The sequence below is a fragment of the Elgaria multicarinata genome, chromosome 7 (genome assembly GCF_023053635.1).
Source record: "Elgaria multicarinata webbii isolate HBS135686 ecotype San Diego chromosome 7, rElgMul1.1.pri, whole genome shotgun sequence".
Classification (NCBI taxonomy): Eukaryota; Metazoa; Chordata; class Lepidosauria; order Squamata; family Anguidae; genus Elgaria; species Elgaria multicarinata.
Window position 1 is genome coordinate 6,601,711 of NC_086177.1, and position 15,373 is coordinate 6,617,083.

General features: G+C 40.4%; 1 protein-coding gene across 2 annotated transcripts in view; it reads right to left on the bottom strand.

Moving 5' to 3' along the window:
- The window catches only part of RALGAPA2 (Ral GTPase activating protein catalytic subunit alpha 2), a 212,842-nt gene that overhangs the window by 68,958 nt on the left and 128,511 nt on the right, over positions 1-15,373 (bottom strand). For both annotated transcript variants that reach the window (XM_063130176.1, XM_063130175.1), the window contains one exon: positions 9,878-10,036. In XM_063130176.1, coding sequence (XP_062986246.1) covers positions 9,878-10,036 — 159 coding nt within the window. The remainder of the gene's footprint in view (positions 1-9,877; positions 10,037-15,373) is intronic.

A 15,373-nucleotide genomic window follows, 5' to 3' on the forward strand; every position in this document is an offset into this window, starting at 1 on the left:
CCTGCGCTGACCCTCATTCCGGGAATATTTACTAGCTGAATATCGTTATTTTTGGTAGGAACCCTCCCCCACCACCCCACTGCGCATGCTCCAGCATATTCCAGCCTTCCCCTCAGTTCCTTTGTGACCGATACGTCAATCCCCGCTACCAAGAGGAAAATTCCTCAGTATCAAGTTGACACCGAAGAGGGGATGGTGGGAGGGTTGTGTGACTGCACAGATGACCACTCGAAGAACCAATTACAGGTAAGCAACCTGTTCTTCTTCTTTGTGGTCTCTGTGCATCACACCTATGGGCAACTACCAAGCTAATTCACTTACCAGTGGTGGAAAGGTGTCACTGCAGCACTGAAGACAAGACTGCTCTACCGAAGGAGGAATCACTTTGGGAACAAATGTCAACATTGTAGTGCCTGGCAAAGGTCAGCAGTCGAGACCATGTTGCTGCCTTGCAGATATCATGAAGTGGAAGTCCCCTGGCAAACGCCGTCGATGTAGACATATTCCTAGTGGAATGCGCTCTAATGTCATGTGGGAGCTGTAATTTTGACAACTGATATGCCAATTTGATAGTGTGTTACGATCCAATTCACAAGTTTTTGGGTCGACACTGGCTGTCCTTTTTGCTTTCCTCCATAACAAATAAACAGTCTTTGAGTAAAACGAAATTGTTGTGTCCTATCCTTATAGAAAGCTAATGCTCTGCGCACATCGAGACAATGTAATCTTTTCTCCAAATCTGTTATTGGAGAGGGAAAGAATGTGGGCAAAACAATAGGCTGATTAATATGAAAATCGGATACTACCTTTGGTAGAAAGGCGAGATCTGGTCTGAGAACCACCTTTTCCTTATGAAAAATAGTGAAAGGTGAATCTATACATGGGGCAGAAAATTCACCTGCCCTTCTTCCCGATGTGATGGCCACCAAGAACACAACTTTTCAAGTCAGTAAATGGAGAGGTGCAGTAGCCAATGGTTCAAAGGACTAGTTGCCAGCACATTCAAGACCACCAATAGGCTCCACTCTGGGGACATGGGCCTGACAGGTGGTACTAAGTTCTTTAGACTGCATAGGAATTTTTTAATGAGAGGTGTCGAGTATAGAGTTCTGTGATCAATCTCTCCACGGTATGTGGAAAGCACTGCGAAGTATACTCATGGAAGAGTATTTTCGTCCTTTCTTATACAGATAGTGTAAAAAGGCTAGAATGTCTATAATTGCACAGTTGTTAGCTGTGAAGGCATTCAATGTTGCAAATGAAGAGAAGGCTGCCCATTTCCTGGCATATGATCTAGCAGTAGATGGTTTTATTGATGCGGAAGGACTTCCTGAATGCCTGCTGGCACCCATTGTAACGGGGGGACAGCATGATGGATATCGATAACATGAGGACGTGTCGAAGTCGGTATCGAGTCTAGACATTGTGGATCCTCCATGCTGTTAGCTTCAATGCTTTCAGATCGGGGTGCTGTAACCGGCCCTGATCGCATGATAATAGGGATGGTATCGGAGGTAGGCGATATGTGTGTCCCGTTGCCAATCGCACGAGGGGAGAGAACCATGTCTGTCTGGGCCAATATGGTGCGATAAGAATACAGTTGGTGCTGTCCCTCATTATCTTGGAGACGACTTTGTGCAGGAGGAGAAAAGGTGGAAACATGTATAATAGGGTCCCATGCCAGTTGTGGAGAAACGCATCTCCCATCGATGCTTGACCTATGCCCGCCCTCAAACAATAGTCCCTGCACACTTTGTTCTCTGCAGTGAAAAATAAATCCACTGTTGGTTGACCCCACTCCAGGAAAATGGAGTCGAGTATTTTCCCTGAATGCCATTTGTGGTGTGGAAGAAATGTGGAGGGCTGTAAGAGGTATACCCCTGGGGATAGTCCACTGAAACAAATTGAGGGTGAGATTGACCAGTTTCGGTGACTGAGTGCTGCCTTGTTTGTTGATGTGCCATAATACCATGGTGTTGTGTGTAAGCACTTGGACATGTCGACCAACGGCTCTGGATACGGAGAGAGCTGCAACATGCTCCCCATCCGCTAGTCGATGCATCCGTTGTGAGGACACGAGATGGTGGGGGTTGTTGAAAAAGAACGCCATGTGAGAGATGGTGCATTTTCATCCACCAGCGAAGTGAGGGAATGATGTCGTCTGGAACATCTAGGAAAAGGAGTCTTGCATTGTAATCTTTGTTGAAATGTTGAAGGAACCATAACTGTATGGGTTGCATACGGAGCCTGGCCCATTTGACAACTGCTACCATAGAGGCCATATAACCCAGGAGATGCTGCATCTTGTAGGCTGTAGTGTGACGGTTCCTTATCAAGGATTATGCTCTGCATATCAATAAGCAGGCTCGATCCCTGGGAAGATAGGCTCTGCCTGTTGTTGAGTCCAGTAGATCTCCTATAAATGTTATTGACTGTGTTGGTAACAAAGTGGACTTTTCTTGGTTCACACAGAGCCCTAGATCCCCTAATATGTTGAGAGTCAGATGGAGGTTGTGGTGTAACTTCTTCTTCAGGTAGGCTACCAGCAACCAATCTTTGAGATATGGGTATATCTTGAGTCCGAGTAACCGAAGGTGGGCACAAACAATGGCCATGCATTTGGTAAAAACACATGGGCTGTGGCCAGTCCGAAGGGTAGGATGCAGAATTAGTAGAGGTCTGCAACAATGGCAAACCGAAGGAAGTGCTGGTACGATTCGTTGATGGAAATATGGAAATAAGCATCTTTTAAATCTACGACCATGAACCAGGCACCCTTCCTCAAATGTTGAAGTACAGTCTGAAATGTGGTCATTTTGAATCCCTTGGGTTGAATGAAATTGTTTATGTCCCTGAGGTCCAGGATCGGCCTGAGACTACCGTCCCATTTCGGTACCATGAAGTAGCAAGAATAGAACCCCTCTAGATGTCGAATGGAGGGTACCCTCTCGATTGCACCCTTGTGAAGTAGGAGACGTATCTCCTGAATGAGAGTTTCCGAAGGGGGGTGATTTTCATGGTACCAAGGGGAGGGAGGTTCTAGAACTTGATCCTGTAGCCTCGAAGAACTATAGCAAGAACCCTAGAGTCTGTTGTGATGTTCTCCCATGCATAATAAAAATTGGCGAGGCGATCTTTGAAGAGGTGGTAATGGGATTTTGTTAAGTGTGTTACATGGCAGTCAAAGACAACGTTTGGTTGAACTGTCAGCTTTTCTTTGTAGTCTAAACTTGCTGGCCAGTGTATTAGGCGTTTGTTGGTATTGTTGTCCAGGTAAGTATTTCGAAGGTCTGTAGAAGGATTGTTTCTAGAAAAATGGTTGGTTTTGTCTAAACCAATGACGGGGCTTCTGGGCTTGGTGTTGTTGGTATTATTGGCCAAGGCCCATCTTTTTGGCAGTGTTTTTAGCTTTGTGGACTGTGTCCATTTGCTCATCCGTTTTAGCATTAAATACGCCATTGCCATCAAACGACAGGTCCTTCTGGTGTCATCCCCACAGATCTACAACATGCATGGCATCTTAAAGCAACTGCACACATCATTCATTTAGAATAGCTGTCAGTCAAGTGTCTTGTGATATTTATTTGGAGTTTTGACAAGTGGGAGGTTTCAGCCTGAAAAACTCACGCTAGTTCCCTGTAGTCATCAGGCAGGTAATCGCAAAGCAATCCAATTTTGTCCCATAAAAAAAGTTGATAATGGGACATTAGAGCTTGGTAATTTGTCACTTGAAGTCCTAATGCAGAGGCAGAGTAAGAACCCCTACCCATGAGATCTAAATGGAGACCTTCCTTGTCAACTAGGGAGGCATGCACTTTCTGGGACCGACTATAGGATGACTCTACAACAATAGAGTTGGGTCGCGGGTGTGAGAAGAGGAAATCCACATCCTTAGCCTGCACCCTATACATTGATTCCAGACAACGAGAGGCTGGTGCCATTGAGGAGGGTATACTCTATGTCTGCTTTACTGCCTGAAGTAGTGTGGGCAAGAATGGCATTTCTACCGGTGCCAACATTTCCATATAGACTGCATCGAATAAAGGGTCTTGGAGGCGTTCCTCTTGTTGCTGTGCATCAACTCCTAGAGATTGCGCCATGCATAGCACCTGATCTGTGAATGACCCCATATCCTCTGAAGGTGAGACTCGTTCTCTGGCTCCTACAGCTTCATCAGGTGATGGCAGTGAAGGCGGTACTGTGGAAGTAGAGGATGAATCTGAATCATATCCCTCTGCTGACATGGGAGACGGGGGGCGTCTCGATGCTGTAGCTGTAGGTTGTTCATGGAGTGTAGGCTGAATTGGTATTGGCAACAATACAGAGCGTGCTGTTAAGGGAGACACACACACATCCTGTTGAGGTAGGGGGTGGTCGTAGTGCCTTGGCCTGCTTCTCTCAGGATAGGTATTGTGGTCTTTTCCCCTGATGTATTTGGGATTGTAGCCCCGTGATGACGGTGGGTAAAAATATTCAGAGTACTGATCCCAGTCACGTCGGGGTGATCTAGAGAAGCTGCGATAGCTTCTGTGGTATCGGGGGGGCATAACGGTCCCGATGTGCTGAAGGTGATCGATGCCTCCATCTGGGTTCTGGGGATTGCCCGGAACAGTCATATCGATCATGGCAGGGGTGATGTACACTGGCTTCTGGCAACCTTGGTCAATCTCGATCAATAGGTCGACACGGAGATGAAGCCTGTTTGGGCTGAGTATCAGACACCTGCTGAGTTCGATTGTCGATGTCGATCGGTGTCAGAGACGGTATCAACTGTTGCGTCGGGGTCGGAGGTTCTCTAATTTCACCCTCCGAAGTCGTGAAGAGAAGTTCAACTGCCATTATAGTTGGCGGGGGTGGCACTGCCGACGCAACCCGCAATGTCGATGATCTCTTTTTCTTCTTTTTGAGATGTGGATCAGGAGGCGACTTCGCCTTTTTTGCTTTCTTTGTAATCTTTTTAGCAGTAGAGATGGCAAGGGAATGGCTTGCGTTAGCCAGGTCCTGTTGTGTCGTCGATATCGAAGGGGTTGTCGATGTCAAGGCCTGTGGTGTCGATACCATAGTGGTAGCCATATTCTTTTGTACAGTGAGAGGCTTATTGGCCCTTTGAAGAGTTTGTTTCCACAGCTCTGCTTTGAACCGATCAGATCTGTGCCTTCTGTCTATTTTGAAAATGATTATTATTATTATTATTATTTATTTATTTATATAGCACCATCAATGTACATGGTGCTGTACAGAGTAAAACAGTAAATAGCAAGACCCTGCCGCATAGGCTTACAATCTAATAAAATCATAGTAAAACAATAAGGAGGGGAAGAGAATGCAAACAGGTACAGGGTAGGGTAAGCAGGCACAGGGTAGGGTAAAACTAACAGTAGAAAGTAACAGTAGAAGTCTGCACAACATCAAGTTTTAAAAGCTTTAGGAAAAAGAAAAGTTTTTAGTTGAGCTTTAAAAGCTGCGGTTGAACTTGTAGTTCTCAAATGTTCTGGAAGAGCGTTCCAGGCGTAAGGGGCAGTAGAGACAATGGTGGCACGTCTCTACTATATGACTTTCCCCAAGGCAAAGGAGACAGAGCGAATGTCCGTCTGTTTTGAAATGGGGCCTTTAAGGCCATACCCAAAAAACAAAACAAAAAAGACCTATAGCTAAACAACAAGCAATTAATATATATATATATTGAAAGAAGTAACTAAGAGAAGAAGATCTACAAGGAGAGAAGAATAAAGATACAAGGAAAAAACTCTGTTAAGCGTTCTCCAGTGGAGACAACTTCCCTACGAAGCACCAGCTAAGGCGGACGCAAAGGAACTGAGGGGAAGGCGGGGAACGTGCTGGAGCATGTGCAGTGGGGTGGTGGGGAGGGTTCTCGCCAAAAATAACGATACTCAGCTAGTAAATATTCCCGGAATGAGGGTCAGCGCAGGCGCAGAGCCCGTTCGTGAGATGCACAGAGAACATGAAGAAGAACCCTGGAGTACTGTACCGAAAGCCTGTGTGCACCAGTTGCTGGGGAACATGGGTGGGAGGGTGCTGTTGCACCATGTCCAGCCTGCCTGGCTGAGGCTGGCTGGCCACTGTGTGAACAGAGTGCTGGACTAGATGGACCCTTGGTGTGATCCAGCATCAGGGCACTTCTTATGTTCTTAAAAGGAAAGTTTTGAGATATTTTTTTCTTTAGTATTCTGAGAATTACAAGAGGGATCTACTAGAAGCCTACCTCTGACGTTTCTCCTTATGCCTATGGTTCAGATCCTAAATGCTCTGTGTGCAGGTGTAGCATTTCTGCACACATACAAAAGGGTGTATTTTCCCAACCTCTTTTGGCTGCACTTCATTGTAGACATCAAAGTCTTCTTCAAAGGGTTCCCCAAACTTCAGCAGCAAGCTTTCAATGAGCACAAAGGGCTGTGGTCAAAAACTGTGGCCCTGAAAGTTTCTAAAAAATCTATCAGTTTTAACGCTGGCATTTTATCTGCCCTGTTTTTTTTTTATTGTTTTGTATTGTTGAGTTTATTGTATTTTATTAATCCTATGTAAGAAACTTTGGGGTTGACAAATAGGATAAGACGTTTTCTAAGTAAATCAATCAAATGCTTCTAAATTAATCTAAGATTGTGATGTAAATGCAACCTTTTCTTTAGGAGAAAAAGATTTCACTACTGGGGTGGCAAGACAGGCAGTAAAAAAACTGGAGTTGAATTTTGAAAATATGTTTCGACAAATACAAATCGTATCACATTTTATGGTGCAGTTTTGGCTTGAATTATTCTGAGTGCATCTATACATCATCTGTTTCTGAATCTGTACCACGTTTTCTTTTTCTATGATGCCACAGTGCCTCAGGGTAACAACAAGAGCTGTCCCAGAAAGTCTGACTGGGATTTGCCTGTCTATCATAATCTTAAAACGTATTAGGCAGCTGCACATTTTCCCCTGAACAGTGCCTATAGGGCTACTTTGATAAATACATACTGAAAATCTGTGTAAATTGTGCAAAACTGCTAAACAGGTGGAAAACCAGTTCACTTGGGTATATCACATGATCTTTATGCTATAGGGAATGACAGGAGACAATAAAGGACAAGTTAAGGGAAGGTACAATGAGAATGAGGGAACATACTTATCCAAAAATGACAATAATTGCTAAATTTGAAGCTATAGTAATTATCTTCCATTTGGTATGTATAAGTATGTCCAATAGTTTCTCATGAAAGATAAAAATGCATAACTGGATGAATGCCTAAAGTCTATTGCTATCCTAACTAAATAAACTTTGGAAAATAAGTGTATCATACCAGGCTTTTTTCAAGTGTTGTCTTGAAACTCTGAAATGCCTTTCCCAGAGAAGTTAGCCTGTCCCTTTTATTTTTGATTATTGATAAGTTGTAAACCCATTTTTATTAGACTAGACATGTGAGAGTTAAATGGTTTAAGGGTGCAACTTGTGCTGTGTTTTTCCTGTTTAATTCAGTTTCTTTTTACATATTTACTGCTTCTTTGTTTTTATGTTTTAAACACATTTTAACAGATTTGCTTTGTAAAACTTCTTATGCGCTCTCTCCGTGAGTGTGTGTGTGCGTGTGTGATGACTTCAGGGCCTGACTCCCTATCTTTTGGGGACAACACTATGAATTCAGAGGAAGTATCACAATAGGAGAGAAATTTGCCCCAGAACTGGCCGCTGATGTCCCCAATGCCCCAGAAACTCCAGTGAAAGAGGAACCTATTTTACCAGCATCAGTCTGGCCTGAGGAGATTGTATTGCCATCTGATGACTCCAGCCCAGAAGCCCCAGAAGAACCATCATGTCAGAATCAACAGGTACCGAAGCAGGCTAGTCCTAATTGGAGAGGTTTCGCTCACTAGAGGGAGAGCTAGTCATCCAGATGGAGCTGCAGCTCTATCTAAGGCTCAGTCTGGATTTATTTCTATGATTCCCACCTGAGCTATTGAGGGTGCTACCTGGTTTGCTTAACTGTGCATTATGTGAACCTATGTGAACTTGCTTGATTTCACTTTGTTTGCCAGAATTCAAATTCGTGTCTACCATCCCCACACCCTGGGCTAGAATGCATCCAGCTGAGACCACCATCTGGGTTAGAAGAGTGTGTTTGTTTGTTTATTTATTATTGAGATTTATACCCTGCCTTTCAATCACATTATCAGGACAACTTGCAATAAAATATTGAGAATAATATAAATAACTAATAAATAAAAGTAAGCTAAACACAGGAAATATTTTTAAAGCATAAAAATAACAAAATAATCGGAATAAAACAGATAAACATTTTTTGAATGAGTGTCAGATGAGCCTCTCTTGGGAGTGTTTCAAAGAAAAGTGCTCAAATGGTGGGAGAAGACAGAGAAGGGCTGTCAAAGCACAGGCAGGAACATGTGGGGACAGGTGATCCTTCAGGTACATAACCCAGAGCGATAAAAGGATTTAATGTTCACAACCAGCACTTTCAATTGGGCCTGCAAATAGACTAGGAGCTAGTGCAATTGGAAAAGTATTAATATAATAGGCTCATAACACCCAGTCAGCAGTCTAGCACCTATATTCTGAACTAGATGCCATTTCTTTTTCATCTTCAAAGGCAGCCCTACGTATAATGCATTACAGTAGTCTAACTGGAGGGTTGTGTGCATGTAATAAACACACATAAACACACTTCCTCAAAAGATAATTAGTGCTGTCAGGTTTCATAGAGCCAACTGCTCAACAGGGAGGGAAAAACTGAATGTATCTCACCAAATATATACACTTAAAGGGATAATTGCTATTGTCATAGGTGACCTGACTATTTGATGCTGCTTGTGTAGTCACAATCCAGCATCCTTTTGTGCATATAGGATCTGACTGAAAAGGAAATCCATTTGCAGGAAATAGTTGCCATTGCTGAATCTAAACATACATCTCCCACTAAAAGAGTTGGAAATACAAAAACTTTAAATATTTTAATCTTTTAAAAAATGTATAGGTAAGTAAGGATCAAGAGCCTGAGTAGACTCTTACAAGCTCTGCTTTTGTTGTGGTTAAATTTGTGTCCTTCAGGATTCAAGTGGGTGTCTTGGATCTTATGACTGAGATCCCTGAGCCCTGACTTCTTAAGTTACTGCAGAAGTAAAAATTGAACAGTTATAGGCCAGTGGTGTTCGTTTTTGCCAACTTTTTGTAGTATCTAAAAGCAATGGGAAGAGTTTCATGCAGTGTACTCAAGACTATTGGGGGGAAATGCCATCCAGCCTGAAAATCAAAGTAATATGGAGTGAGAGCATATGAATGTTCGTACCAAAGTATGGTCATGAGAATTAATATCAAGTGAAAAAAGTATTTTTCTCCTTTTGTATTTTGCAGTTGTGTTTTTGTATTTAGTTACTTCTAATAAACACTGTGATTTGATACTTCCATTTCATTTCATTTCATACTTGCATACCACATTAGCATCTTGATAGAAAAATGTGAGAAATACATTAAAATGCATAAATTGTTTTACTCTAATTGTTTTGAACTTTGGTTTCATAACTTTTTCTGCCTGGTAAATTCCTTAAAGTTTGCAATTTTAAGAAAGAATAACTTTCTCTAACACAATTGCTTTCATGCTCGCATTCAGCTATTAATTAAAAAAACACCTTCCATATAATTTCTTGAAAACCTAAGCAGTGCAAGTTATGCATTTGTTAAGTACATAATCACATGAAGTTCTTCTCGTAAAAAAGACAATGGCAGTATACTTGATATCAGATATTTGTGTTCGATTTAGGAAAAAAGTCTTCAGACTTCTTTTTGGTTGGGCATAAGGATCAATATTATACTACAATAATAGAAATACTGGCTATGTTAGACATAATGAAATTATCAAAAACATACCTCTGGTTTCTTCATGATCTCTATGAAAAACATACGATTCTTCATTGGATAAATAATAATTAAAACATCTCCAAAATCTGTTGGTATAATGCCCCTGCGATAATTTCTGGTGTGTTCAGACCAGACTATGTGAACCTCATCATTTCCCAAGTGACGAAGCTGTAATGGCAAATTGGCTTGCTATTAATCAGAATGACAAAAACAGTTTGAGGAGTTATGTTGGACAAACTGAATTACAATGTTGACAGCAAATATGCTTAAAAAAACTGTACAGAAGTTGGTTACTTCCTACTCATTAAAAAGCAACAAAAGAACTCCCATTAAAAATGTTGTGTTACCATGTGGCAGTCTAAGTTAAGTGTCAATATACAGGCTGAGTATTAAGGATGGAAGCTCAGTTTCAATCTCACAAACACTCACTTGGTGTTTGGGTAATTAATTATATCACAACCTAAATTACTTCAAAATTGGATGGTTGGGAGAAAAGAAGTATAAAACACCTATTGCATTAAAAAGTGCTATACAATTGTAGCTAACAGCCAAACTCCTACACAAGACCACTTTCTATTCTCCAATCCTGAGTTGCATTTTTTGGAACATAGCTTTTAAAACACTTGCAAGACCTATGGGACACCCATTTCTGAGTGTTTGGATAATGAATTGGGCTTGTAATAATTTCAAAGGCCATAGTTTTTGAAGGATGGAAGAAGTTAGCAATGAATAGCCTGGCCAAACAGTGGTCCAACTGGGAGAAGATACTTCCTTCTACTCTGACTTATCAAGGGGATGTTCCTTCATTTTCCTCCCAATGACAATGCTGCTTTTCTTCAAATGTTTTTAGGCCTATTCAGCTGAAGCACAAGGCAGAGGTAGAATACTAAACACTTGCTTAGTTGTGTTAGATCTTACATGTGGTGATCAGCATTAATTTTAAGAGAAAGAATTTGTCCCATTTTTAAAGTGTCAAATATCCTTCGAGCAAGTAGTAACTAAATGCTACTTTGGATACAATTCAATTCCCTCCTCCTCAACTATGAAGCTGATACTAGGAGTCAGTCTATGGACAAAACACTCAGCCTAACCTCTGCCCCTCCACAGAGTTGTTTCAGGATGAAAAATGTAAAAACAACAGCAACAGTACACTTCTCTTCCTCTCCCCTTTTTGGTCAAAGCTTTTATTTTCTTAAGCAGCCAACATGTCCTCCTCAATTCTTTATGTTAAGGCCATAGCAATCAGCACAAAACACAGTTACTTCAAATGGACCCCATGTTCAAATTAACTCAAATATGGGTTATGAGTAAATATAAGACCCCCAATTTGGATCAGAACAATCACATAGGACAAGAAAGTCATAACTAACTTAAGTCCCATAGATTTCAATGGGTCTACTCTAAGCATGACTAAAAGTGCAATCCTATGCATGTTTAGATAGAAAAAGTCCAACAATTCCCCAACTAAACATGCATAGGGTTGTGCCCTAAATATGAGGGATTTCCTTTCCCCAGCACTGCCTCTACCTATGGGGAAGTTTCTTCACTGGGTCATCACACCTATGGAACTTCTTATTTATAGCAAATGCTTATATTTCAGAGCCTAAGGAACTCTCGGCCATTATAACTCAGAGTTCCATACGCTGAACATTTTCTGCTGTCACCAATTCTGTTAGAATACTTTAAGAAACTCCTTGTAAACAGGTATAAGAGGCTTAGTGTGAGATGGGCAGCAACACTAGAGACAAGGTGAACTATTAAACAAGTAATTTATTAAAAGGATATTTTCTACATAAGGTTTTAATAATATTTACTTTGGGGTTTTCAAAAGACTGTTTAGTGACAGTTCTTAAGGACTCAAAAGACACTGTTGCTGCTACAAGCCTCTTAATAACTTCTTTACTTCAAGTAAAATTCTTCCACCCTGGCCAAATACCCTTACAACCAGGTCCACCTCTTGGGCATAGTCTTCCTCTGATTCTCAAAGCTTCTCCTCTTGTATTTCTGGCTACTTAGGAGAGTTTATCTGGATTTTTACTGTCCAGTTGTTCAACCTTCTTCCGGCAAGGTCTTAGGGCAGCTTCCTGGCATAACAAAGCATCCTGCTGCCTCTGCCTGATCTTCACCAGCAACCTTAAGGTTATAACTCTGACTAACCTAACTGTCAAGTGTCAATTCCTTAACTGTCAATTCCCAAGCGCTCTTTTTCACCGAGCTAGAAACCAGAGCCAATCAGAATTGAATTTACCTGATTCTAACAATATTCAAAGTGAATGTCTCTCTCTCCCACTTCAGAATGTCACTAAGCAACTGCTACATAGGCTTTTGATGGTAACAAAACAAGGCCTAGGGCCTACTCAGATACATTGTAGCCTCACAGAGGCCACACAAAGTAAATATTACATAACAACAGTTATATACAGGGCATTTCTTCATGCTAAATCTGGATCAAACTCATAACATTTAAATACTATTCTGTGAAATACAATATTAATAAACATTAACCTTTGCATTTGCCTAACCTTTGCATTTGCTGAAAGTAATTCATATAAAACCAAATTAATTTCTAATTTATTTAAAAGACAGAAAAGATACAAAGGGTACGTGTTCCTTAACTTCAGAAAGGCTTTCAGGGTTTCCATATATTGGAAAAGTGTTTATTATAAAGTGCTATTATGTCATTGGCTGAATAAAAAGAAATAGTAATTAACAGACCATTGTCAAAATGGGAGGAGCTAATAAATTGCTTTCTGCAGTAGGTCTGCCCTGTATCCACTGAAATTCAGCAGCTTTATTAAGTAATAAATATGTAGCAATTATGCTCAGTGAATCTGCAGTAAAATTTACAAATTGGATAATCACAGTTTCAAACAATGTGGCAAATCTGGGGTAAAATGAAAGTCATGTTTTCTTTGAAAAGTAGGCGGGGAGTGAGAGACTGAGGCTACAGTCGTGTATTCATGTAAGTCAGAGTGCCATTGACCTCAATGGAGCTTAATTCTGAGTAGTCATGTATAGGATTCCACTGTTGTAGAAGCAATGGTAAGAGGACCTGCAGGTTATACTGAATCAGTACCTCAGAACAACTCAACCATAGCCACATTAACAAACAGAAGATATTAAAAGGTATCACTATACTTGCCACGCATCTACTTTAAATGAGGTAACCAAAAGGCACACATAAAGCAAACTGGAGATAATTCAGGGCATTCAAAGAATACACATATAATGCATAATGTATGAGGAAAAGCTGATGGAACTAGAACTTAAAGAAAATATTAAAATATTTTGTAGTTCACACACAAAAGAAGAACTGTTTATCAGGATGGCTAATGAGTTCACACTGAAGAGAAGATTGGGGGGGGCAGGAAATACAACAAATAGCCCCAAGAAGATGTTGAATTCCCATCTATAAAAGATTTTAAATGAAATTCTCAAACATCTGTTGAAAGGTTGAAGCTTGCAACATTACTAGGCCATATATTAGATGATTCCTTGATTCTAAGCACTGTATAAAAATATTTTAATGCTTAATATTGCAACTTAGATTAAAAACACCCACCCCATTGTCCATAATATTAACAAAGCTCCGTAAAGACTAGCATTCAAAACAAAAGCAACAGTTATAATGAAAGACAAATAACCTTAAAATAACATTTATGAACAAAGGCATACATTTAGAACTTTTGAGCTAAGATACCAAAAGGGGGGCAGTTAGTAGTTGCTCTATGCCACAACATCTTTATAAGACGTTCATCGGAGGTATTAACATCTATTCAGGAGATAATATTAAGAGTAGAAATGAGATCTACCTACATTTTTACTATTTAGGATTAGGTAGAAGTGCATATTCACATGAAGAGTCAATGAAGAGTCTAATTTGAATTTGACTATCAATCACATCCTGACTTAATTTCCTCAACAACAATCTGTGCATCAGAAAATACCCATCGGTTACTGAACAATTTATTATTTTTCAAGCCTTACAAAAACAGCTGCATGTTTGGTGCAAAGACGCGTGTCGTTCTGCATATACCACTTGATTAAATTGTGTTAAAGGCACTCTGCTTTAGCTATTCTGCTCCCTGCCTGCCAGGCAACACACCAATGCTGACAGTGGTCATGGTATACACACCTAATAGTCTGACCTCCTTTTCTTACTAATTTTATTACAGAGCCAGCTGGCTCCAGAAAGAAGTTGTCTGTGTGATTGAAGAACTTCTGCTTGGGGTAGGCATGGCTGCTACTTTTACTGAGTAATGGCTAGCCCTGACATCCCCATTGTCTGCCTGACAGAGTGCCCATCCTAAAATCGAAGTTTTATTTGTAAATTAACCAAGAAACTTCCTGCCAGAACAGCGCTGCCTGGAGACTGATAATGTGTGCCTTTCATTCCCTTTCATTCTTACTGTATTCACTGCCAATTTGTTTTCTGCTGCCAGCCAGCCTTAGGCTATAAAAAGCCTTGTAAGACATAAGTGCAATTATAGTCCTGGAGTCAAATGAATTGAACAAATCCAATAGCACAGCTCTGTCTCCACTTTGCAAACCCCTACAGCAGTTAGATTAGCTGCTAAAAATCTAATCTAGCTATAACTAATGAATTTCTTGAGTAAAGGAGCAAGAGTTCAGGAGGGGGTTGTAACCAAGTTTCTGAACCGAGAAGCTCCTTGCAGCTAATTGTTTTGGGTTTTTTTAAGCTACATACAATTTTGACAAGGAACTATTAGGATGCTGAGAAGGAACTATTTGGATGTTGCTACTGCTATTCATTTCCATTGTGGCTGCAAGATGTGGGGGGACAATACTAATCATAATGATAAATCCTTAAGCCCTTTCAGTAATGACAGCCATTTTACGGCTATTCACTCCATGCTATTTGAAAAATCACAGCACAAAAATGTGATTTCTAAGCATGTTGTTATGTGGCAGTACTGCACTGCTTATAACAATTAAAAAGTATGTTTCTAATTATTTTATTCTGCAGCAATTTACTGACATTCCTCACCATAATTAAGCCTAGTTATTTTAGATGGTATGTGAGGGTGTAACTATTTGTCATTAAAAATAGAATCTCTAATAATTAAGTATTACTATGACATCTGTCTTATTCTCTGGGTCACAAAATACACTGCCTGCTGTAGAATGGTCACATTTAGAGGCAGCTTTTCTGGCCAGCAGGTGGTATGACCTTCTGTCATGCTATTGAGTTTGTCAGCTAAGCAAGTTGTTTGCTTATTATGCTTGGAAACTGGCAAAAAAAAAGTTATAAAATTGGGGGAGCACAAGTCTGAACAAAGTCAGAAATATTTTGAATACATATTATTAAAAATACAGATGTAATCTTAAAACCATCTAAGAAGGCTTCAACCTCTAAATGTATTTGATTACAAATATTCATAATTAAGTTACAGTCACCAGACCTCTGAAAAGAAATTTTGGCTTACAAGTCTTTTATGGTAGAGGATGGTCCAGATTTGGTTTATTGTCCTCTCATAAAGTAAT